Raw genomic sequence first — 27,889 nt, 5'->3', positions numbered from 1 at the left:
CAGTTACTTTTTTAAGTACCAACCTACCAGTAAGGGTTTTCTATCAACACTAGCAACAATCTATTTCAGAGCGTTAAAACCTGTATTTATAAATTCTTACCAGAAACTCTTACTGAACGCTATTTGCATAACAAGAGAGCAAGAAGTCTCTTGTCGGCCAGTTCATTTATTCTGCAAATATTTATTGAGTTTCTAGGGACTTTACTAGGTTTTAAAAGTAAAAAGAAATGAGGTAATACACAAGCATTGCCTGAAGCAAATTTACACTCCAAACGCTCCTTCAATGGAAAGTTAAAACTATATCAGAAAAAAAGATTTTACAAACAAGTTACCTTTTCCACATAATTTTGTTTTCTCTTGGGACTGATAAAAAAAATCACTCATTTTTCTTTCTTTTATAATTGCTATTTCACAGTAGAGATATTTGAATTTATAATAAATTTGAAGTTATAATTGGCCCAAGCATTGTCTAATAAGAAGCAAATTGAGTTCCCTTTCCAAGTCTCAAGCTGAAAATTACTTTTAGTGTTGATGTATGCTTTTATTTAGTTTCCCGTAGTGCAGCTTTGCAATAATCTCATTGATTATTCCTGAAGAGAATTTAGATTATTCTTTCTTGCTCATAAATTTCTTCAACTGATTATACAGAAATTGAAAGAATCCGTATGGATTTCATTTATTCTCTGGTTATTTATTGAGTACAAGGTACTGCGGGAAGATCTTTCGAGAGGTCACAGAGTGGAACAATGGAAATTACATTTTAGTGTCGCTAATTTATCTATTTATTAACTTAAAAGTAGAATGAATGACAATGTCAGCATTTATTATTTGAGTATACATAAAAATATGCTTTTATACTATCAATAAAATCTACAGCAATTCTCATTTAAAGTTTTAGAAAAAGAATAAGATCCGCAAACACTGTAAGTCAACATATTAAAACAGTTTCTTGTTCTGAATTAGTTGATCTTTAAACACTTATTGTTTTACTTGTTACAAGCTTAATCAACCTGAACGTTTATGGATACATTTATATTATAGAGCATCTGGTGATGAAATGTAAAAATGAAATCTTAATTGCTTCTTCCACTATTTCTGCTGTGTTAATTCAAGACAACCACACAAGTATTTAGACAGATGGTAGTGGTGGCCATATTAGCCTCTGATTTATCTACAGGGAAGGAAGAGAAAGCAGAACTCTTAGGATATGTGCTTGTCTGCCTAGTTTTACACTTTGAAATGCTGGACAAATCCTGATTTATTCACGGCCAAATGTTTTCCTATTTGATTAGGCAGTTTTCTACTTCAGTAAGCATGTAATATGGAGGTAGCTGAATTTCCACACTAAGGAGTGAAAAAACAATATTTACAGTTTGGAAATAAAACAATCTGGAGGAATCAGGACTGTTGGGATCATAAAGAGTTTCATAGGGAGTAAATTTCTGATGAATCCATACCACAGGGTTAAAGAGTTAAAGGCTTAGTTTTAATGAAGAATGGGACTAAGTTATGTTTATACAATAAACAAAAGTTTTAAAGGACTGCGTTTATAATAAATTATCTTGAAGGCTGATTCTTGTCACTTATGATTACATTATTCCTCAAACAAAACCACAAGAGCAGGACAAGTTAGTATTTTATTTGAATTTGTTTCAGCATATCTTTTGAATAACACTTTTGGTTTCTACTTGGAAAAATGAATACAAGTAACTGTTAAACATGTTCCCTCAAAAGAGAATAAGTTATTTTGTTATGTTTAAACAACACAGAGTAAATTTACAGAAGAAAAACTGGAAACATTTATAGGTTTAACCATCCCAAACTTCATTCTTATGTAACATCATTTTATATTTACAAGTTTAGGCATCCAGTGATAAATGGAATCATGCTGGTATGAGTAATAATAACATTATATGAAAAGAAGGCAACTGATAAACTGGAAGGTTAAGCAATCCATGTCCAAAACTCCAATCCACACTATTATGGTGCAAGCTCCATACTTTTGACTCTTTCTAAAACTCACTGTGTTATGACTGCCATTATGATCTTATTCCCAATTTCAGGTGTGACTTCTGCTGATTAGTCAGCAAATGTTAATTGATTACCAACCGACTATGTGCCTGACATCATCTGAGTGTTAGATACTTTAGTAAACAAAGCAAATATGAATCTACATTTCAGCTTCCATTCTCTCCCCCTCTCTTTTTTTTTTTTTTTTAATTTATAAAGAAAAAGAAGTTTAATGGACTTGCAGTTCCACATGGCTGAGGAGGCCTCACAATCACGGTGGGAGGTGAAGGACAAGCAAAGGCACATTTTACATGGTGACTGGCAAGAGAGCATGTGTAGGGGAACTCCCCTTTATAAAACCATCAGATATCATGAGATTTATTCACTGTCATGAGAACAGCATAGGAAAGACCCACGACCATGATTCAATTACCTCCCACCAGGGCCCTCCCATGACACATGGGAATTATGGGAACTACAATTCAAGATGGTATTTCAGTGGGGACACAGCCAAACCATACCACCTGGTTTTAATGTTTGTTCCTCTACTTTTGCCAAATGCCTGAGGCCACTACCAGCCTGAGATCCTTTTCAAAGAATATTGGAGGTTGATTATCTTGTTTATGTGAGTAGTGGAATTCTGACCTGAGATCTGCAAGTTGCTAGGGTTTTGTTTTGGGTTTTGTTTTGTTTTCAGACAGATTCTTGCTCTGTTGCCCACAATGGAGTGTAGTGGTGTGATCTCGGCTCATTGCATCTTCTGCCTCCTGGGCTCAAGCTATCCTCCTGCCTCAGCCTCCTAAGAAGCTGGGACTCCAGGCAAGTGCCACCACGCTTGTTAAATTTTTAAATTTTTTGTGTAGAGCTGAGGTCTCACTATATTGCCCAGGCTGGTCTCAATCTCCTGGCCTTCAGTGATCCTCCCACCTCAGCCTCCCAAAGTGCTGAGATTACAGGTGTGAGCCACCATGCCTGGCCATTGGTAGGTTTATGACTAGGGAGGTATTCCCATCTTTTTTTTTCTTTTTACTGTGAAACTGCCTTTTTCATACTCATCCACTGAAACTATCATTTTGTAGAGACTCCTGGCTTTATGCAGGGATCTTGTCCATCCCTTACCATCCCTGTACCAGCTCCAAAGCTTTGTCTCTAGTTTACTAGTGCAGATGGATCACTAGTACTTTGGTGCATGATTTGGTATCAAGGCTCTCCTTTTTTTAAAATTATACTTGAAGTTCTAGGGTACATGTGCACAACATGCAGGTTTCTTGCATAGGTATACATGTGCCATGTTGGTTTTCTGCACCCATTAACTCACCATTTACATTAGGTATATCTCCTAATGCTATCTCCCCCCTTCCCCCACCACATGACAGGCCCCGGTGTATGATATTACCCTTCCTGTGTCCAAGTGATCTCATTGTTCAATTCCCACCTATGAGTGAGAACTTGCAGTGTTTGGTTTTTTGTCCTTGCAATAGTTTGCTGAGAATGATGGTTTCCAGCTTCATCCATGTCCCCACAAAGGACATGAACTCATTCTTTTTTATGGCTGCATAGTATTCCTTGGTGTATATGTGCCACATTTTCTTAATCCAGGCTATCATTGATGGACATTTGGGTTGGTTCCAAGTCTGCTGTTGTGAATAGTGCCGCAATAAACATACGTCTGCATGTATCTTTATAGCAGCATGATTTATAATCCTTTGGGTATATACCCAGTAATGGGATGGCTGGATCAAATGGTATTTCTAGTTCTACATCCTCGAGGAATCGCCACACTGTCTTCCACAATGGTTGAACTAGTTTACAGTTCCACCAACAGTGTAAAAGTGTTCGTATTTCTCCACATCCTCTCCAGCACCTGTTGTTTCCTGACTTTTTAATGATTGCCATTCTAACTCATGTGAGAGATGGTATCTCATTGTGGTTTGGCATTTCTCTGATGGCCAGTAATGATGAGCATTTACTTTTTGATCGGGTTGTTTGCTTTTTTCTTGTACATTTGTTTGAGTTATTTGTAGATTCTGGATATTAGACCTTTGTCAGATGAGTAGATTGCAAAAATTTTCTCCCATTCTGTAGGTTGCCTGTTCACTCCGATGGTAGCTTCTTTTGCTGTGCAGAAGCTCTTTAGTTTAATTAGATCCCATTTGTCAATTTTGGCTTTTGTTGCCATTGCTTTTAGTGTTTTAGACATGAAGTCCTTGCCCATGCCTATGTCCTGAATGGTATTACCTAGGTTTTCTTCTAGGGTTTTTATGATTTTAGGTCTTGAATAATTTTTTGTATGAGGTGTAAGGAAGGGATGCAGTTTCAGCTTTCTACATACAGCTAGCCAGTTTTCCCAGCACCATTTATTAAATAGGGAATCCTTTCCCCATTTCTTGTTTTTGTCAAGTTTGTCAAAGATCAGATGGTTGTACATGTGTGATATTATTTCTGAGGGCTCTGTTCTGTTCCATTGGTCTATATCTCTGTTTTGGTTCCAGTACCAGGCTGTTTTGGTTACTGTAGCCTTGTAGGATAGTTTGAAGTCAGGTAGCATGATGCCTCCAGCTTTGTTCTTTTGACTAAGGATTGTCTTGGCAATGCGGACTCTTTTTTTGGTTCCATATGAACTTTAAAGTAGTTTTTTCCAATTCTGTGAAGAAAGTCATTGGTAGCTTGATGGGGATGGTATTGAATCTATAAATTACCTTGGGCAGTATGGCCATTTTCACAGTGTTGATTCTTCCTATCCATGAGCATGGAATGATCTTCCATTTGTTTGTGTCCTCTTTTATTTCGTTGTGCAATGGTTTGTAGTTCTTGAAGAGGTTCTTCATATTCCTTGTAAGTTGGATTCCTAGGGATTGTATTCTCTTTGAAGCAATTGTGAATGGAAGTTCACTCATGAGTTGGCTCTCTGTATGTCTGTTATTGGTGTATAGGAATGCTTGTGATTTTTGCACATTGATTTTGTATCCTGAGACTTTTGTGAAGATTCCTGGTCACATATACCCTCCCAAGACTAAACCAGGAGGAAACTGAATCACTGAATAGACCAACAACAGGCTCTGAAAATGAGGCAATAATTAATAGCCTACCAACCAAAAAAAGTCCAGGACCAGACGGATTCACAGCCGAATTCTACCAGAGGTACAAGAAGTAGCTGGTACCATTCCTTCTGAAACTATTCCAATCAATTGAAAAAGAAGGAGTCCTCCCTAACTCATTTTATGAGGCCAACATCATCCAGATACCAAAGCCTGGTAGAGACACTACATAAAAAAGAGAATTTTAAGCCAATATCCCTGATGAACATCGATGCAAAAATCCTAAATAAAATACTGGAAAACCTAATCCAGCAGCACATCAAAAAGCTTATCCACCATGATCAAGTGGGCTTCATCCCTGGGGTGCAAGGCTGGTTCAACACATGCAAACCAATAAACACAATGCAACGTATAAACAGAACCAAAGACCAAAACCACAAGATTATCTCAAGAGATGCAGAAAAGGCCTTTGACAAAATTCAACAGCCTTTCATGTTAAAAACTCTCAATAAATTAGGTATTGATGGGACGTATCTCAAAATAATAAGAGCTATTTATGACAAACTTACAGTCAATATCATACTGAATGGGCAAAAACTGGAAGCATTCCCTTTGAGAACTGGCACAAGACAGGATGCCCTCTCTCACCACTCCTGTTCAACATAGTGTTGGAAGTTCTGTCCAGGGCAATCAGGCAGGAGAAAGAAATAAAGGGTATTCAGTTAGGAAAAGAGGACGTCAAATTGTCCCTGTTTGCAGATAACATGACTGTATATTTAGAAAACTCCATCATCTCAGTCCCAAATCTCCTTAAGCTGATAAGCAACTTCAGCAAAGTCTCAGCTTCCATTCTCAAATATCAGATCTCTTTGTCATCTATTATAAACTGTTATCCGTTAAAAATATTTTCAGATACTAATATTTTGAAGTCAAATATTATATAATACATTCTCAACCACTAGATTAGAATCTATAAGGACTTACACGTCTTAAGTTCATTTGCCCTGTCATTTCCATTTGCATAGCTTCCTGCTAAGGACAAGCCATCTTACTAAAGCATGTCCCTTCCCTTGTCCTCTTAGGGATTAAAAATATATACATTATTAATACATCCATTCTGACTCAGGTCTTTCCTATGAGTATATTCTTCTTGTCGATTTTTCTGCCTCCTGCCAAGAAACAAACATATTGTAGAGAATCTACTTAACACAATCAGTGCATTCATTCATTAAAAAGATGTTTGCTGGTGGTGATCTAAGTTTTATACACTGGGAAAACAAAAATTAATACAACATAGTTATTATCCTTAAGAAGTTTACTGTCAGCTCCTACTTTCATGATGCTCAAAATTTATTCCATTTACATTCAGTCTAATGCTTGTTCAAAATGCAAATTCCTACCTTCACTCACCAGAGATTTATTTCATGTGGTTCTTGGAAGGGAGCAGTCATTCTATAACTTGATAAGATATAATGTGAGTACTTACACTCACATTATTCTGATGCATGCAGGAGACCCTACCCTTGCTCAGTTCTAGTTGTGACTTTATGAACCAATTCCAAAATGTAGTCATTTGACTTTTTCAAAATAAGTACTATTCATTGAAAACATATGTTCCAAACTATGAGCTTTACATTTGTTATTTCATTAATCTGCATAACACTCTTATGGATGAGTATGACTACTGTTACTTAACAGATTTGGAAGCAAGGTCAGAGAGTCTAAATAAAGTATAAATAAGTAAAGTAATGAGACATAGACCAGGAGATATAGTTGGGAAGTGGTACACAAAGAACATGAAAGGAATTTAGACTTTATTCAGTAAGCAATAGAACATCACTAAAGTATTTTTATCAGGACTGGCCTCTGGAAATAGGTTAGATTTTAAGAGAGGGAAAGTAAATGTGGGTAAAGTATACACAATTATTTGGTACAGGAAGAATTACAATTGATCTTGGCCTTAGCCAATGACCTTGATCTTTTAACTCTACCATATCAGTTCTTTATGAACTCTGCTGCCACCCACCAGGGTCTACCGAGTGAAACCCAGATAAATGTGTTGTTTGAGGAAAAAGTGTGACAAGTGAATGAAGTATGGTCAAAATTTATCTCCCATGCATGCTGTGTGGCCTTATATAAATCATAGAATATCAACGTTCTTAGCCTTAAAAGGAAAGAGATTTGCTCACAGAGTTTGGTGAATATAAGAAATTTAGTTTTCTGACTTTCTATTAAATTTCTGGAATGGTTTCCTGCTGCATGTATGTCTACCCATACCCTTAAAATAAAGCCCTATTACTGAATTCATTCTTTATGACCTGTAAAACTTTAATTATCCTTCAGAGATTCAAATTATTTTGTGAAAATTAAGTGAGCAATTTTTGTTTGGCACATACTAGATGCTTAATACATGGTGGCTATTTATTACAACATTAAGATCAGAAATGACCATTGTAGAGGGAAACTGCATAGTGTAGTAGATTAGAGCAAATAATATGGAGTCTGACTACTTTGTACAAACCCCAGGTTTGATACTTACTAATCATATGGCCCAGGGTGAGTTACTCAGTATATTTAATTGGAGGTAATACCACTATAAATTCTAATGAGTTGTTACGAAAATTTAATGTTAAAATACTTCCTGAAAAATAGTGAGTACTGGATACGCTCACAATAAAATAATAAATAAATAAATGAATAGAAATTATACTCATTAAATTTTCTTTGGAATATGTCAAACCAATTCTCAGTAACCATAAGTAACTGAGAATTCTTGGACTGAGACTACTGTAACTGTGCTTCTAAACTTCAGTCCTTTTAAAATATATTCTTCAAAATTAGCTACTTCTTCATAAAGAAAATTATAACTCATTTTCCAGCATTTAATTTTTTTATTAAGTACATAAGACTAGAATACTTAGCCTTATGTGTAGTAACAAGATACTACAAGAATAGCAATAGATTCTCACTAAATGTCTGCAGACCACAGTAATTGAAATATTTTCAAAAATGTTGAACTTGCCAAATGTAATAATCTGTACATTAATCAGTTTATAGATCAGAAAAAATAAATAACAAAAAAACTCTAAACAACGTACTTTATGATTAGAATCTCAAATTTCTACAGTTAAGAATGCATTTTTTCCAGCTACTCAGGAGGCTGAGGCGGGAGAATGGCGTGAACCCAGGAGGCGGAGCTTGCAGTGAGCCGAGATTGCACCACTGCACTCCAGCCTGGGCGAAGTGAAACTCCGCCTCAAAAAAAAAAAAAAAAAAAAAAAAAAAAAGCATTTTTTTGCCCTAAAGTAAGTTGGGGATTCATTAATTATTTAAGTCTTAAATTTGATTGCATTTATTCATATTAATAATTCATATTAAACAAACTATCCATTGAATTAAAATTATGTCACAAAATACACATGAATAATCATCATGGCTAAGAGTGGTTAGTAAGTGACATACAGTAAAACAGGTATCTATATTTCAAAAAAGATAACAGTAGCAATACTGAAAACATTTTTTAGTACTTTCTATGTTATAAATTACAAGTAAGTAATATCATTTCTATAATGTAAACTGCATCTTTCATTTTGTGGCCTTTGGAATTATATTGCCTGAGTTCAACTCCAGATTTTATTTGTTACTATGAGTATAAACTTGGGCAGAGTTTTTTACCTTCTTCGCCTTCTTGTGCTTGAGTTTCAAGCATTATTTTAATTGTTAGATTGAAATATGAACTACATTTTTTTAATCCTCACAGCAATGTATACACTATGGTTGAATGTCCCCTCCAAAACTCATATTGAAACTTATTTGCTATTGTGACACAGTTAAGAGTTGGGATCTTTAACAGGTGATTAGGTCAGGAGGGTTTTGTCTTCATAAATTTATTAATACTATTACTGTTTAAATCAGGAGTGAGTTAGTTATTTGTAGAGTGGGCTCCTGATAAAAGAATAAATTTGCACCCTAATTGCTCTCTGTATTGCATGCTTGCTTGCCCTCTGCCATGTCATATCTCAGCATGAAGGCCCTCAACAGGTGCCAGCACCTTGATCTTGGACTTTGTAGCCTCTAGAACTTTGAGCCAAATAATCTTCTATTCTTTTTAAATTACCCAGTCTGTGGTATTCTGTTATAGCAACGGAAAACAGACTATGACACTTTGCATTGTTATTATCCTCATTATACATAGGAGGAGACCGAAGCACAAGAAGGTAAAGAACTCTGCGCAAGTTCATAGGCACAGTAACAAATAAAATCAGGAGTTAAACTCAGGCACTTTAATCCCAAAGGCCACAAAATAAAAAAATGCAGTTTACATAAAAGAAATGATTTACTTATTTGTAATGTAACTTGTTTTTTTAAAAGGCATGACTAATTGTGTGTTTATAATATTCATATTTAAGTTTTTATAATCATAGTATATGAAATATTAAAAACATCTCCCAGGTGACATATTTCTTTACACAAAATATTTAATTTGATAATGAAGATTTGCCAACTAGATTAATAATTCCAATACATTAATTCCTATCTACACAAATGGTGAAATAACAGCTACAGAAATTTGATATTCACTAAACATGTCTCTCTGCAGTCATTACTTAAAATACATATCACAAATAGTATGTAATTTTTTCTTTCTTAATGTGTTATTTAAAAGATAAATAAAATGGAGATAGTTACTTAAAAACATAAATCTTCACGCATGACTGGATCTTAAGTAAATTTAAGATAATTTTGAAGATTAGATAAATAATATTAGACTTCCATTAATTTTGGATACTAAAGGGCAATAACCAAAACACTCTATTATCTGTGTCCTCAGAAGTCAGATCTTCTAAGTTTCTGCTCATCCTGCTGCCACTCTATTGCGTTTGCTGCTATAGAGTAAAATTTTTCTATTCTTCTCTATATCTGTTAGCTTCTGAAAACTTCTGGTTTCTATTATCTCATTGTATGTATTACTTCATAATTCTGCTGCACATTTCTTATGCTTTCTCATTTTGCACATTGCATCCTTGCAGCTCTCTTGTACTCTAATTTCTATTGTCCTTTACTATTTAGGTCTATCATAAAATTATCTCCAGACAAAAGGACTAATTGAGGCAGTTATTTGAGTATAGTGTGTTGCTGAGAAGAATTCGTTTTCCTGATAGCCTGTCAATTACATCACTGAATGGACAGTGTATGAACCAGGTTAGGAGTAGTAGGTCAAATTTTAGGACAGTAAATGTGACTGGAAATATAAGGGGGAAATCCTAGAAAGATAGGGACCACGGAATGGGAGCTATAATGTCTGCATACAAAGTGCCCTCAAATCCTGGCTGACTCTTAAATTACTCATATGTAGGGCAAGATACTAAGAAATCTGATGAAAAACTCGGAGGTTGGAAAGTTGTAAAATTGCTGAGCAGAGATTTCAATTGCTGTCTGGTGCTAGCAAAAGAGAATTTAGAGTTCAAATCCTGCCAAGTGAGAGGGGCTTTGTAAACACCTCGGGCATTTCATTATTTAAAAAAAAAAAAAAAAAAAAAAAAAAAAAAGACAAGGCTGACCCGAAAATTGAAGATCACCAAGGATAAGGAATATGCCCTAAGACTAAAGACAGTGCCAAAAATCCTCACATATCCTAACAACGTATAAGTCAAAGTCTCCAAAAACACAGGGTAGTTAGCCAATTATTTCACCACCTCCTAGAATAATAATAAGGAATGGTCAGATGGACAAAACAGAATCTAGAGTCTTTACAACAAATCTGCCATAACAATTTATATATAATATTAACAATAAATTACTAGACGTACAAAGAAAAAAACACAAATGTGATTCATATCAAGTAAAATAACAGTCAACTGAAGTAGACCTGAATATGAACCAGATATTGGAATTAGCAGACAATAATTTTCACATAATTATTACATTTAGGACATAAAGGCAAAATAGTCACAATAAGTGAAAGAGACTCTCAACAGAGAAAAAAAAAAACTTCATAAAAAAAGACAAATTCTAGAACATAAATGTATAATATCCAATGTGAGAAATACACTGAATGGATTCACTGGCAGTTTGGAGAAAGTAGTGAAAAGATCAAATAAACTTGAAGACAAATTAATATAAGTTATTCAATCTGAATACAAAAGAAAGTAAAATCTTAAAAATTACAGAGCATTACTGATCTCTAAGGTAGTATCATGAAGAATACATAGCTAATTGATGTTCCCAGAGGGGAAGAGAAAGAGAAAGGGACAGAAACAATGTTTAAGAAAATCATGACCAGGACCCCTTAACTCCAAAGCACATACTTGTAGTCCCAGATTAATGTTTTTTAAATACCACATTGGCACATTATAGTCAAACTGCTAACATTTTAAAAGGAAGAGAAAAATTTTGTAAATATCTAGGAATGAAAAGACACATTACCTATGATATAACTAGGATATGAAAATTGAATTATTAGAAAAAATAAAAGTTTAAAGACAATGAGTTAAACTTTTTAAAGTATTGAAAAAAATGCAACAAAGGAATATCCATTAAGGATTCCATATTCAGAAAAGTCTCTTTCAAAAATTAGGGAAAACATGACATCTTAAGATAGACAAAAACTGAATAGATTTGTTGCTACAGGTCTGTATTACAAAAGATGCAAAAGTTATTCAGCATGAAAAGAAATAATAAGGGATGAAAACTTAGGTTAATGGAAAGAAAGAAGACTATTAGAAGGTAAACATCGGGGCAAACAAAGAAGATTAACGATTTTATTTTCTTGATTCCTTTAAACATAACTGACTAATTAAATCTAAAATAATGAAAGCAATATTTTGGGATTTATTTATTTATTTATTTATTTATTTATTTATTTTTTAGACGGAGTCTCGCTCTGTTGCCCAGGCTGGAGTGCAGTGGTGCGATCTCAGCTCACTGCAAGCTCCACGTCCTGGGTTCACGCCATTCTCCTGCCTCAGCCTCCTGAGTAGAAGGGACTACAGGAGCCTGTCACCACGCCCAGCTAATTTTTTTGTATTTTTTTGTAGAGACAGGGTTTCATCGTGTTAGCCAGGATGGTCTAGATCTCCTGACCTGGTGATCTGCCCACCTCGGCCTCCCAAAGTGCTGGGATTACAGTTGTAAACCACTGTACCTGGCCATATATTGGGATTTAGAATATGAAAGATTAGCGTATGTGAGAATGCTAGCTAAAAGGTTGGGAAAGCATAGACTGAATTATATTACTATAAAATTCTGACATTTATGGTAAGTATTATATTAATTCAAGGTAGAATATTATAGGAATGCATATTTAATCCCTAGAGTAGACACACACACACACACACACACACACACACACACGAAGAGTTGGAGAAAAGTGGGGAGAGAGAGAGAAAGAAAACAAGTCAGTAGAGGATGCCTACATTTTACTTTAGCCACTTCTATCTTATACCATCTAGCTCCTTGCCAGAGCAATAAGGCAAGAAAAAAAAAAGCACAAATATAGGGGGAAAAAAAAAAAGAAAGAAAATTGTCTTAATTCGATGACCACAAAATTATGCATGAGAAAAATCCTAGAGAAAATTAACTTATTTTACAAATGTGTGAATAATACATCCTTTAAAGCTATGATAATCAATAAATTGAGGAACTGGCATAAAGGGAAACAAATACATCAATGAAAGTGAGTAGGAGTCTAAAAATAAATGCAAACATAAGTTGTCAACTTTTTTTCAACAAGTCACCAAGGATATCTAATGGATTTTTTTAAGTCTCCATAACAAATGGGGCTATAGTTAGTGGTTGTGTACATAGAAATCAGGCATCTTGATTCTACCACATACCATATGTAAAAATTAATTCAAGAATATCACAGAGTAACGGTAAAAGTTAAAACTCTAAAATTTTCAAAAGTAATCCTAGAAGACTATGTTTCAGAGGTTGTGATAGTCAAAGATTTCTTAGAGAATATTTTTTTAAAAAAACATAAAATAGTGAACTTCAAAATTCAATATTTCTGCTCATGAAAAGTCATCAAGAATAAAATAAAATCACATGTTTCAAATTGAGGGTTTTTTTTTTTTTTTTTTTTTTTTTTTTGAGACAGAGTCTTGCTCTGTCACCCAGGCTGGAGTGCAGTGGCATGATATCGGCTCACTGCAAGCTCCGTCTCCTGGGTTCACGCCATTCTCCTGCCTCAGTCTCCCGAGTAGCTTGGACTACAGGCACCTGCCACTATGCCCAGCTAATTTTTTTGTACAGGCTCATGCCTGTAATCCCAGCACTTTGGGAGGCCAAGGCAGGTGGATCACAAGGTCAAGAGACCAAGACCATTCTGTCCAACATGGTGAAACCCCATCTCCACTAAAAATACAAAAATTAGCTGGGCACGGTGGTGCGTGCCTGTAGTCTCAACTACTTGGGAGGCTGAGGCAGGAGAATCACTTGAACTCGGGAGGCAGAGGTTGCAGGGAGCTGAGATGGTGCCACTGCATTACAGCCTGGCAACAGAGTGAGATGCTGTCTCAAAGAAAAAAAAACAAAAAATCATTGAATCATTTGATTCAAATCTTCAATATCAAAGAATTAAGTTATTTCTCTGCTACATTTCTCTACTCAAGCATTACATGATAGATACATTAACAATGTGATAATAAATTTAAAAAAAACAAAGACAATAGTGTTAATAGTATCATTATACGATTGCTACTGTACTGTGAAAACTCAGCTAACACCCAAATAACACCTGATATCTAAAACAATGCTTAAAAATATTCCACAATTTTAAGTTAAAAACATGTATTAAATAAAAAGGTTTTCTTACTATCTTTAGTGAATTCACAAGAGAGTATAACTGAATATGTGCTGCAGAGGCTTTAGATCCATGAACAATACACAGACAAAAATATAGTCACAAAAATTAAGCAACAGAGTAGAGTTTCAAGCCAAATGTTTCACAACTTTTTTAAAAAGGAAGATGACAATAGACTTTGTTGTTTGTTTTTCTTTTCTTTTCTTTTTTTGGAGGGGTTGGGGAGGGAGTCTTGCTCTGTAACCCAGGCTGGAATGCAGTGGCATGATCTTGGCTCACTGCAAGCTCTGCTTCCCAGGTTCAAGCAATTATTCTGCCCCAACCTCCAAAGTAGCTGGAACTACAGGTGTGCACCATGCCCAACTAATTTTTGTATTTTTAGTAGAGATGAGGTTTCACCATGTTGGCCAGGCTGGTCACAAACTCCTGACCTCTGGTGACCTTCCCACCTCTGCCTCCCAAAGTGTTGGGATTACAGACATGAGCCGCTGTGCCTGACCTAGACTTTGTTTATTTATCAAAATAACTCAAAAGTAAACAGAAAATTTCCATAAATGATTTAGTGTGTCTTATGGCCTATTTTTTTTTCTTTTTATCTCACATATAGTCTTTCAAATACGTGATTTTAGGGGTTTTCCTTCCTTTTATTCTAATGTGACTGATTTTAAGAGAACTGAATCTTCCTCGCTTTCCAAAAAAATCAGTATCTTCTTAAGATCATATTCCCCTTAGAGTAATAACTGATTTTTGTGGATGTTAGGGGAAGTGAAACAATTGTAAGAATGAAACTCCATTCAGGAATATACAGGGCTCTTTTTCTAACATTGTCATCTCTACAGCTCGCATATCATTTCTGTCAATGGAGATCCAAGTGTGATGCCCGATATTAAACAGTATGCAAGTGGCCTAAAGGGGTTCACACAATTTATAGTACAGGAAAACATAAAGTGAATATTTTTCTAGACTAAAGGCTGTTGTTTTCAGTTTTTATTTTTTACTTACTAATCTGTGTATTAACTCTTAATTGAAAAAAGCAAGACAAGCAAATTGTAAAAATGATTTAAAAAAAAATACTTAATACTTCTCCCACTCTCATCCTCTATTCCATTTGTCTTTCTCTCCAGAAGCAGTCATGATGTCCAACCTCTTGGCTCTCCATCTTGAATTATTCTACTATTTGTAAACAAACTATTCTATGTTGTATATAATAAACAAATGTAACTGCACAGTTGAGAAATATTCCAGAACTGTTTTCACGGTTAATAATAGAATTTAAAATTCCAAGATCCAAATCATGAATTTCAGAAGATGTGTTCTTGCCTCCCAGGCAGCTCAACTGTAGGAACCCACACACAGAAAAGTATTTTGAAAAGCATAAAGTGTAACACAAGGGAGAGGTTCTAAGCATTGCTTTTGAAGTGGAAAGAAGCCCCTTGGAGGTTCTTAGTTAAGAGGAGTAAGTCTCACTAGTGGTTTTTCTCCACTCTTGCTTTACTTCATGAAATGGAACTCAAACCCTAGCTCATGGCCCTCTCAGAGGGACACAGGAAGATGTGAAAGTGACTGAGGCACTATTGTTCTGCATCCAAACTAATACCTGACCCAGCACATGGCATGACCTGGAGTAGAGCTGCTATAAAATGTAATTCTCCCTCAACCCCTCCATGTAAATCATCAGAAAGCTTCCCTTCACTGATTTAAACAAATTTGGTCTTTGACCTCTAGAGTTAGAATTGGCCGCAACATCTCTTTCAGATGGTTATAGTATTGAGTGTTTGATGTGTGTTAAGTATCATAAAACACAATACTATTTCATGATAGATCTTCAAATAATGCTACATATGTCCAAAGTCATGGTAACAGTCTCTTTATTCCAAGTAAATCGGTAGCATAAAATACTGCAGGTTAATGGAATAATGCACTTTGTTGTATCAAGATTTCACGTACAATGCAGCTGTGATTTGTAGTGTTGTTCAACCAGTTGCAACACCTGTCAACATGCTTCCTCTAGTAACTTCAAAAGGCTTCCAATAAATACCAAATGTTTAAAAGAGTGCTTGTGTATAGGTGAGACTATTTCTAGGTCTGTGATTTTTGGTATTTTAGCAGTAGGATTGGTACAAATGTTCATAAAGCAATCAACTGCTTAATAACCTAGCTGCAAACATTCAAGTCTGACAATTTGAAATGCCACGGAAGACTCTAAAATTACATTTCTTCAGTTTTTTTTTGGGGGGGGAAACTAACAATATACTGAACAATTTTAAATAAAATTTAAACTCTGTAGTTAGAGCAAGTTTTCCAATCAAAAATTATTTTCATAATTTCTATAAAATTTTTAAGGATGTTTCAAAGAGCTCCAACAGAATATAGACATATTTATATATACACACATATATGTGTTTAAATCTCTGAATTGAAATGAATTTCAACCTCTCTTGGTAAATAATGTTTAATAAACTGTCATACAGGAAGATATTGTATTGAATATAGTATTAAAATGTTTTGGTACTTAATAGTTCAAAAACTTGTTTTATTTAATTGAGACCAACTGGCCTCATTGCTTCTTATAAACTTTGCAATATATATTCAGTAAAAAGGAATAAAAATGAACAGATGTTTCTCCTTAAAAAAGGCAGACAAAGATTTTTCTTACACAATAAATCATCTGCTAGTGGATTTCCAGGACATTGCTTCAGGCTGTTTAGGTATAAAACTTACAAAGATAAAAAAAGGTTTTACCTCTGTATGGATCCAAAATTGGTAAAGAAGATTGAACTGAAGATGAACAGCATATACTGAAGGGGGTATGAAGAGGGCCAGGGGAGAGTAGAAAATCTGAAAGATAAAATTTTTAAAAAATTAATTTGCATATATGAATTCTCAATGCTTTGTTAATGGTTCAATATTCTGAAATGCATATTTCTTCAGCAAATATATCTCATTGTACATACTGTATATTTTATTGTCATGCTTACTTTGCAACATTAATATTCCACATGGTGATAAAGTTACAGACATGTTGGAGCTAAGGCCACTGGACTTTGATTTTGCATTTAATATTGTCTAGTTAAAATATTATATGTTATGTGTTATTTCTTTAATTTTGAAAAGTTGGATGTGTTTTCTGGGATTAAAGTATTTTTTATATACACACAAATACTCTATGTTAAACAACGTAGGAATGGATGACTTTATTCCTTTGACAGCTCCCAAATTCAGTATTATTACCTGGCATTTTCAATAATAATGTGAAATTATAATAAAAGAAAGTAATTTCATATAAAAAGAGGACAGCATATACTCTTCCTTTTAATTTTGGTTTTATATGGTTGATTGATGGCATCATATCTCTTAATTTTTTCAAAGTTATTAGGAAGGAGGTATGATATGTTTCCATGGTGAAAACAAATTTAAAAGGTCCATGTTACCTAATAAACAGAAATGCCTCTGCCTTGGAAAAACAACTTACAATTAAATCACAGAACTGATTAGAATTAACTAATGAACATGATCTGCTTGTTCTGCTAATGACTTTGATCCCCAAGAGTGATTTTATGTTGGAAGGAAACATTTTATTAAATGCGAGACTAAATAACCAAATAAGAGTAAAATGAATCCGACTTTCACTTTACATTTCTGATTTTATAGAGTTTATATTTCTGAAAGACTGGATGCTTTAAAAGCATTTCTTCTGAGCATTATAATTTTATTTTAAAATTATTTTACAACTTTTGTTCTCAATTATGCAAAATGTAATTTCAAGGATGTTTAGCAATGATGATACATTTAAAACTCGTCTAGTTCTTGTTTTCAAATCTGTCATAAAAAATTTCAACTGTCATCATAAGTAGAATTTTTTAAATATAAATGGGTTATTAAGCAATGGAATAGATTAGTGAGCAAAAGAATACCAGGTTCTTATTCAATATATCAATTTTTAGTCCATAGTTCCACTTTAGTCCATAGTCCACTAGAGACTTAGTCCAAATTTTAGTCCATAGTTCCACTTAGTGATATTTACTAAGTTCTTAAGCTTCTCTAGCCTTCAGGTTCCTGAAATTAGTGGTGGAGGGGAAAACCATTTAAAATATAGTCATCCTTTCTGTTCCAAAAGATCTGTGCTACTATGATTTGATTGTTTCAAAATGTATTAAAACAATTATCCTCCAATAGGTTAATAGCAAAATACTTGCAAAACATTTATGGCCTATGACATAAGTTCTCTAAGTTGAGGGGGCATTTTGGAATCTCCTCTTTGAGAGATGAGAAAAATGATAAAACAACTTATTTTGGATGGTTAATAAGTAGTTCTGTTTGGAAAGACTGTGCATAGCAGATGAATATTTATAGTTCGTTATCATTTCCCAAAGTGTGGATAAGTAGTCCTTTGAAATAATACCAGCTATTATGGAAAAGGTGGTTATATGATCAGATAAGTCATGAAGGGGTAAATTAAACAAGCAAAGTTTCTTTAACACAGATCTTTTAAGAGCTTTTACCATGCTAATGTGAATCACAAGTCTATTAGCACACAGAATACTTTCTTGATGAGTTTTCCATAGGATTAGATTTTCTGAACTCATTTTATGAAACAGTGTGCTAAATCTTACATATTGGTAATATAATGAGGAACTGACCAATGGAAAAATAAGCTCACTATGAATTCCAAAATATCATATTTCTAACAAAAAATATAGGTGAGGAAATAATTCACATGAATCACATGAGGGATAATTTCTTATGATTAATACAGTTCTAGAAAAAGAGTCTAACGACACAGTCAAGGTTCTAATTTTTACAAAGCTGTTCAGGTAGGAGAATTCTCACTTTTCTTCTCTACCTCCAAACTTTGCATTTCCATTTCCAAATCCTACATAGCTTATAAAACCAATTTAAAGGTCACTTCCATTATAAATCTTTATATGGTACTAACTCGACTGAAGAAACTTCTCCTTCCTCAAACTCAGAGTAACTTGGTAGCTGGATTAGGGACATTATACCCTTTACCAAATACATCCATATCTCTCATGCATTCAGACCTATGTCATTCAGACTCTTAGTTTCTTTAGCTTTAAATTACACTGTCTACCCTAGGTTATTTTATTGTCTTGTAGAAGTCATATGTAATAGGGCTATAATGGAGAGAAACAACCCAGACCTATATGTTTGAGGAAAGAATGAGTACAAGCCTGAAGGCAATCTAAGGCTAATAGACAGAAGATGAGTGGATTTTACTCTCTTACTAAGTGAATGTGGCAAGCAGGGGTTGTGTGAGACAGTATTATGAAGCAAGAAACAACATGGCGTTTAGGGGGAGCTACACATATTTGGTATCATAGAAGGTGTTGGAGAGTAGTGTGGCTAGAAATCAGGTTGGACCATGGGGGTTCTGGACAGACCTCAGGGAATCCACGAATCCCCTGATGCTGCCATAAAAACGTGTGAGCCTGTGTACACGGGAGAGTGTGCATTTTTCTAAAGAAACAATTGATCTTCATCAGCGAGTCTTCAGTATGTCTGTGCCTCACAGCCAACACAGAAAAATAATTTAGACAGTGGCTAAACCAGAGAAGGGAACCATTTCAAGAAGATTGGGCATAAGGAAACAATTCACATCTTTTTAAGCATGTAAGAAATAGAAAATATAAAAATATGTTTGGAACCTATTTCAATAGCCCAGAGAAAAGTGATGCATATTTAATCACAGCAGTAGCCATGGGGATGGAGCAGTAAAGTACATGCCACAGATTTAAGGATTTGGCAGCTATTCAAACACAGGAGTTGAGAGGCATGTAGCAGTGTCAGAAGACACTCAGATTTCTGGCTTGTCTATTGGTGATATTGTTCACCAAGAAGGTGAACAGGAAGAATAGGTGGTAAATTTCAACTTGAGGAATGTCGTGTTGGGGTCTATGAGGTGTATGTCCAGGAAGCTATTGAGTAAGATTTTGGAAACATCTGTCTGGAATTACATCTCAGGGAATCAGCAAGTGTCTTGTTTGAACTTGTTGATATGGGTGTCATGCAAATATCAATTTTATTTGGCTTATAGGTGTGTCCACAGTGGGAAGCTAGCCGAAGATGCAACTCTATGAGCAGTCAGAAAGAGTGGCCGTAAATGAGGTGGAAACAGGACAGTCTCAGAGGTGGGAAAGATCTGGTAGCTAGCATTATCAGATGTGATGAGAAATTTTTGAGAGAGAGAGAAGACTCCCAGTTAGTGTCCAAGTGAGACAGGAATTGAAAAAAAAGAAGTGACATGGAATTTGCAGGTATGAATCAGCAGAACAGCAGGCCTAGAATGCAAACCTGAAATTCACAAACCTAAGTTAGTAAGTTTAAGAATCAGCCAGAGGAGGTAACAAAATGAAAAGAGGGATGACTTCTATGTTTCTCTGATAACAAAAAAGGAGACAGCTGAATGTATTCCTTCAATAAAGCAATGGACGAGGGAGGAGATATTACCCATTTATTTCTTTTTTCAGAAGGAGGCAGTTGAAATGAAGAGAGAAAATGCCAAGACTATCTGATAGGACAAAGTCCAAGAGAAAAAAAAAATAAGGTAAGAGCAATGTCACCAACCTAAGGATTAGACCAACTGAAGAAAGGTGAGCATTTTCTATAAAACTAGAGGTAAGAATGCATGTTTATCACTTGTGAGTTCATGAATTTTAATTGAATATGTATGAACAGGGAAGACCAGATAAGGAAAACTGAAAAAAAAGAAAAAACTCACATTTCTCTTTTAAGTTTTAAATATGTTCAAGAGGCAGGAGTGGGGAGGAGATCTTGAGGAGACCATGAAATTCTGAAGTTTCCCCAAGGTAGAGAGGAGAAAATAGAGCAGTCTCCTGTTCATGACTTGGTACACAGTGTTTAGGAGTCAGTTGGATCTGAATCCATACATGGAGGGGCACCAAACTGCTGACCTGGTGCAAGAGGAAGCCCGCAGCACTCAGCAATCTGGATGTGGGAGTGAAGAAGGTAGATGACTGGATTTACTCATGGCCTGAAGATTTCAAGGCACAGGATTTCAGCAGAGGATGCGGACTGTGCTTCACAGAGTCATGGAAATTAGGCATCTTAATTTGGACAAGGTAAGAAGTAAAGTGAGGAGGCAATGACAGAAAATGTAGGAGGTGAGAGAGTAAAGTACTCCAGACTGTGCTTTGCAGAGTCATGGAAATTAGGCATCTTAATTTGGACAAGGTAAGAAGTAAAGTGAGGAGGCAATGACAAATAGAAAATGTAGGAGGTGAGAGAGTAAAGTACTCCACGAGTAAGCTGCTAAGCAAGTGGCTAAATGGTAAACATAAAATTACTTTTAAATAAATGAAAAACAAACAAAAAAAAATCTTTTGAACTCTAGAATTCATGTCTGCTTTATTTTAATAGTTCAGAAACATTTCATTAACATTACTAATGTATTTATTTCTGGGATTTTTATTTATTTTTATAATATTACTTTAGAGAAAAAGCAATTAAAAAATGTTCATCAGAATTGAGAAACTAATGATTGAAGAATCAAATAGTATGTGCCACATTCCTTAAGTCTATGATTGGTAATGACACAGATCAAAGTTACCCGATTATAGATAGAGAGTATTGATCTCTGTCCTTAAGACATATCTACTTAGATTTTATATTTGAAATAAGAGTTTGTGTTTCTATTTAGAAAGTCATTATCTTTAAGTAACCTATGTCTATCTTTCTGGTCCCATTTTTATGCACTTAACCATTTCCTTTTGACCCCATTCCGCCATTTTATACATCCTATGTTCTAGCCACACTCATACTGTTATGAGTTGAATTGATTTTCACTAACATGATATGTGAGACCCTGGCACCCAGTACCTCAGAATGTGTCTTTATTTGGAAATAGCATCTTTACAGAGGTAATCAAGTTAAAAATTAGATGGGCCCTTATCCAGGAGGACTGGTCTTTGTATATAAAGGGGAAATTTAGACACAGAGACAGACATGCACACAGCGAGAATGGCACATGAAGACAAAGGCAGAGATCTCAATGATGCATCTTCAAACAAAGGAATGCCAAAGCTGCAAACCACCAGAATCTAGGTGGGAAGCATGGAACCGAGTCTCCCTCACAGCCCTCAAAAGGAGCTAACCCTGCTGCCATCTTGATGTCAGGCTTCCAGGTTTTGGGACTGTAAGATAATACATTTCTGTTGTTCTAAGCCACCTAGCTTTGGGCACTTTGTTACAGCAGCCCCAGGAAATTAATACACACACTACACATTTTTCTTGTTATTCCTAAAATTTATTATATTTTTCTATAATTTTGTGTTTTTACAGATGTTGTCCTTCTACATAATATTCTACCTACAACTTCCTCCATTGCAAAATTTTATTCATTACAGATTTGCTTCAAGCTTTATTTCTTCTATGAAGCTTTCCTTGACCCATAGCAGTTCTCAGTGCAAACATTTCTCTCTAAAACCTTCAAAATTTGTGGCAATGACTGTTCACTTACATGACTCCCTCCAAGCAAAACCATCACCTTGAGAACAAAAGCTCAATTCTTACTTATCGTTATATCCCCAATCTCTGCCACCATGATTGGCCTTGCTAGTCAAAAGTATATATGGAAAAAAATGAATGATGCACTATCAAAATAAGAACAATGACAAATAAAAGAGTTTACATTTTTAGCCACTTGTATATTTTAAATATGTGGCAACTTTAGAGAGAACTCAATCTGCTTCCTCTTGTTTATCATTCATTAGGAGGACTGCAAATGACTATCAAATCTCTGAAAAGAAAAACACTGAAAATCAGAGAATAATTTTAATTTTTACCAAATTTCAAAATGACTTTGAATATTTCTGTAAGCTACATAATAATTAATTCTATTTTCCTGATGCATGCTAGCATTAGTCTTTGATACTAGCAATGATTCAAACTATCCAAGAGTCTCATTTCTTTAATGGACATAAACTTTGTCTTATTAGTCATTTTTAAATGCTGGATGAGGGTGAAGAAGGAATGCCTTGGAGTTCCGAGGCAAAGTTCTGAGAGAAGTTTTGTTTCTTTACTTCATGGGGGCTTAATGCATGCTTTCCTTCTGTGACAAAGAGTTATGAGAATTTATCCCCAGTGCATTCAAATGCATTACATCAAAGTTGTTAGTTTCTTATATCTTTATTTGTTCACATTTGTCTTCATATAACTCCAACTCCCACATATTGAAAAACAGTCTTTGCTTATGTAGTTTGGCAGGGAGTACAATGTAATAAAAAGATCTGAGATTTCACTAAGTTTTCTCTGCAGTCTTATATGTAATATAAAAATAATATCACACATAAGAATCATACTTGATATATTTCAGAGAATTTCCACACTCATAAAGTGATCTTCAAAATAACCACATGAGGAGGCAAAGTAAATATTAAGAGGTCTATTTCATATGCAAAATCACTGAGACTCAAACATTAATTTGTTGGTTCAAATTAGCAAGTGAGTAAACAGCTAAACTAGCGTGGGACTCAGTTTTCTTTATTTCTAGTTAATTGCTATTTACTGTTTCCTAAATATAATGAATATATTTTAAATTATGCTCAAATATAAGAAGATCATCATTATTTATATGTTCTCTGTATGAAAATGTAATAATGGTTTTATGAGATTTTCATAATTTGATGTCATAATTGTATTTTTTTTTTTTTTTTTTTTTTTTGAGAAAGAGGGTCTTGCTCTGTCACCCAGGCTGGAGTGCAGTGGAGCCACCACAAATAACTGTAGCCTCGACTCCAGGGACCAAGTGATCCTCACATCTCACTCAGCCTCCTGAGTAGCTGGGACTACAGGTGTGCACCACCACACCTGACTAATTTATTTTATTTTTTGTAGACACAGCATCTTGTGATATTGCCCGGGCTGGTCTTGAACTACCGGGCTCAAGCAATCTGCCTGCCTCAGCCTCCCGAAGTATTACAGCCTCCCAAAGGATTACAGCCTCCCAAAGGATTACAGGCGAGAGCCATCACACCCAGCCCAGTTGTATTTATTTTTTCTCATGGTGGGTAAAATTTACCTTTTTTAAGGTTGCTAATATGTTATAAACATATTGTGCTAAATCTTATAAAATTAATTTCAATACCAACCTAGAGAACATAGCAATTTTAAAGGTGGAAAGACATGACAGGACTAAAAAATTCACTCACTCTAGTAATTTAAATTAAGTGCATTTGTCATTAATTTATTATGCTTTTGAGAGAAATACTAAATTCTTAGAAGGCAGATAGCTCACTATGTTCTGTTCAATACTGACTTTATAGATAAAACAAATATGTTCAAATATATTTTATTGCAAAAGGTAAATAAACTATATATCCTATACTGTAATTTTTGGAGTGTCTATTAAATAAAAATATTTAAATGAATGACAAATTTAAATTATTTAACACATCGTACTCTTTATTAGTTTCACATTGGCCTGACCCTAGTTAATTTAGCAAAAATATTTCCATTGCCAAATTTATTTTGATAACCATAATAGTTTTTATTTCATTCATTTACATAATATACATTTATTAGCCACTAATTCTTTAGTAGACACTTGTATATACTAGGTATACAGCAGTGAAAAGTAGACTAATTTCTTTTAAAGTTTATAGGCCACCATAAATACAATAATGAAAAGTGTTACGTACTACAATAGATAAATGCAAGGGTTTTATGGAACCAAACAAACAAAATCCAAAATCTTCCCCAGGTGCAGTGGCTCATGCTTGTAATCCCACCAGTTTGGGAGGTTGAGGCAGGTGGATCACTTGAGGCCATGAGCTGAAGTCTAGTCTGGGCAACATGACAAAATGCCATCTTTACAAAATACAAAAAAATTAGCTGGATAGGGTGACGCCCACCTGTAATCCCAGCTACTCAGGAGGCAGAGACAAAAGAATCGCTTGAACCCAGGAGATGGAGGCTGCAGTGAGCTGAGACACGCACTGCATTCCAGCCTGGGCTGGAAAATCTTTTTTGGAAGGATAGAACAATCAGAGGTAAAGGGAAAATAATTTTCCAGGCAGAGGTAATGTCTTGTGCAAAGAAATACCAACGCATTATGGCACGGTAGATTGAGAGAAGTGAAAATCGTTAAATTGGAGATGGGATGACAATGGAGTGTGTGGAAGATGAAACTGGAACCAAGTTTTGACCAGCTCTGCATGTGATAAGGAGTCTATTGTATTTCTTTCTCTAACCTATAGGCAGATTTAGCTTCATTTGAGTGGTGGTCTGAAAAGGAAACGGTGGGTGATGGGTTGAGAGATAAAGAAAGAAAAAATGAAGAGTTTCTTTAGGATAATATCCAATTAAAAGTAATATTGGCTGATACATCTATTGCTCTTTATAACACTCTAGGATTCCCAGGAAACAGTGTCTGTTGTTGGTGGCTCATTCTAATATTTTTCTATAGTAGACACATAATGTATAGTGGCTCTGAGTATAAACATGTACACATGTACATGTAGCTGTGTTTTTTTAATAAACTTTATTTTATAGTAGTTTAGTATTTTCAGAAGTGCTGCAATAAAAAAAACTCTCCTAAAAGTGTCATCCTATATCCTTCACTTGGTTTCCCCTATTGCTAACACATCGTTATGCTGCATTTGCCACAACTAAGAAACCCACAGGTACGTTAGTATTAACTGAATTCCACACTTTATTTAGATTTTACTAGTTGGGATTTTGTATATTTAATCTCTAATGTTCTTTTTCTGTTTTAGAGTTCCATCCAGATGCAGTATTTTTTCACGCACTTCAATGGCTTTGCTTTGAATATAAAATTTCAGCATTCAAGTACTTTATGTATAATGTCAGCAAAAATGAAGTTATAATCCTGACACTGTTATATTTTATGTGACATCCATGAATTTAAACACATTTTATTATTATTATTTTATTATTAGCGAATTGGATAGAGTATTATTCTTAAGGCATTATAGTAAGATGTATAATCAAAGATTGAAGTGGCATGCAAAAGCATATATTGCAGTGTATATGCAGTAAAGAAGTCTCACTTAAAATGACACTCTATCAATAGCCCTCCCTTTTGGTGAGTAATTGGCTTAAAATGCAAATAATATGGTTAGAAATTCTAGAAAGTTGAATTCTTATGTGTAACATCTTCAAAAGTTCTGCTGCTTTAATTTTCTTAGTAATATGGAAGAAATATACTTAATTTCATATTTCAATGTGAAATGAGCTTAATTTCACATTTCATTTCACAAATCAATTTTCTTTTCAAAGATGTGGCCCATTTATTATTTGTTCTAAAATACATTGTTACCTTGGTAACTGCCAAATTATAGGCCTTATGTAAAAATGTTGGTGAGGAAAATCTTAACAAATGACTCAACAAAAACGAGGAGACCTGAAGTGTACTTTATAATTTTGATGTCTAGAAAGTCCTCTTACAAGCCTTTAACCATCGTAGGCTCTTAAAACATCTCTCCTATCTTCCAAGGGACCTAGAAATGCTAGGTTAGAATCCAGGCCGACTTACAATCCCTATATCTCATTTCCCACCATGCACGTTCCCGCATTCCCCCTCCAAAAATATTTAGCAGCTTGTCATGCATTCTCAATGTTCATTTCCTTATTCAGCACATTCTGTAAAAACATGGCATGAGTTTGTAAAGACAAATTATTCTGGCAATAAAACAAGTGTGAGCCTCATTTTACATAGATTTTTGCAGCTTTGTTACTTTGTATGCATTGACTTAATAAAGAAAAGTACACAGGAGAAGCCAAGATAGAGATTACAATAAACTGGACTCAAGCTCCAACCTGGCATTGTTCAATACCGATGTCGTGGGCTCCTTTTAGGTTCATATTTATAGTTTTGAAAATAGATGACTTAAATATATCATCTCCAAGATTTCTTCTAGTTCTGAAGTCAATGATGCTCTGATAATTTTTCCCTTTGATAATTCCTCAGGTAATTAATAAACTGCATTGATTTCCCCAGAGCAACTTCAAACCCAGCTACTTCCTTTATTGGAGGCTTTCTCTCTGAAAATGCAACTACTGGAGATTTCAGTTGTCTTTAATAAAAGAGAAATATGTAAGTCAGAAGAGAGTAAAGATTTTGGAGACTGTAATTTTCATTAGCCATATATCCAGCCTATTTTTTTGGCCTTTTGAAAAGCTGTATTAATGCTGCAATTTTTTAAGAAGGGGGAATGAACAGTACCCCTTTCCTCCATCACAGGCTCTGTTTTTCCCTTCATTAACTGCCCTGAAGCCTTAGTCCAATCTTGAACTATGCAGCTGTAAAACAGGCAGTGATTTTGTTTGTATTTAATCATCCAGAGTTCCAGCACAAGCTATAGGTTATGAATATATACATATTTCCTTTCCACATATATTGCTTAGAAGTGTTTCTTGAATTGAATAGTGCCTTCCCTACCCAAATTCACATGTTGAAATCTGAGTCCTGAAACTCTAAATGTGACCTTATTTCGAAACAGGGTTGTTGTAGAAGTAATTAGTTAAGATGTGGTCATGCTGGAGTATGGTGAGTCCCTAAACCAATATGCCTGGTATCCTCCTAAAAAGGAAATTTGGACAAAGAAACAGGAAGAATGCCATGTGAAAATAAGAATTATGTTGTCACAAGCCCAGAAAGAACCAGAACCTAAGAGAGAGAACCAGAAAAGATCTTTTCCTCATGCCTTTAGAGGAGCATTGCTCTGGCAATACCTTGATTTTGACTTGACTTGTAGCCTCCAGAACTGTGAGATAATAAATTTCTGTTTTTCTAAGCTACCCAGTTAGTAATATCTTCTTATTGCAGCTCTAGAAAAATAATACAAGCATCATCACGGGTCTATAGTATGGGAGTTTGGGGTTGAATTTCTGTTAAGATCCATTCCAGGAAATGTATTAGTGCCATCCCTGGCTTATAGATTTGTTTTGCCTATGCTGTTGTTTGGGTTAGCACACATGTCAGTGTATTTTTCTATGACTTATAATACATCTGGTTTCAAGTACTTGGCTTTATCATTTA

The 27,889-nt window shown here is 34.8% G+C and overlaps 1 protein-coding gene across 1 annotated transcript in view; it reads right to left on the bottom strand.

The window, feature by feature from the left end:
* AGMO (alkylglycerol monooxygenase) overlaps positions 1 to 27,889 on the bottom strand; it is a 352,083-nt gene that overhangs the window by 198,727 nt on the left and 125,467 nt on the right. The window contains exon 5 of the mRNA XM_007981992.3: positions 16,594 to 16,689. Coding sequence (XP_007980183.1) covers positions 16,594 to 16,689 — 96 coding nt within the window. The remainder of the gene's footprint in view (positions 1 to 16,593; positions 16,690 to 27,889) is intronic.

This window comes from Chlorocebus sabaeus, chromosome 21, assembly GCF_047675955.1.
Source record: "Chlorocebus sabaeus isolate Y175 chromosome 21, mChlSab1.0.hap1, whole genome shotgun sequence".
Lineage (NCBI taxonomy): Eukaryota > Metazoa > Chordata > Mammalia > Primates > Cercopithecidae > Chlorocebus > Chlorocebus sabaeus.
This window is presented reverse-complemented; position numbering and strand designations above follow the sequence as displayed.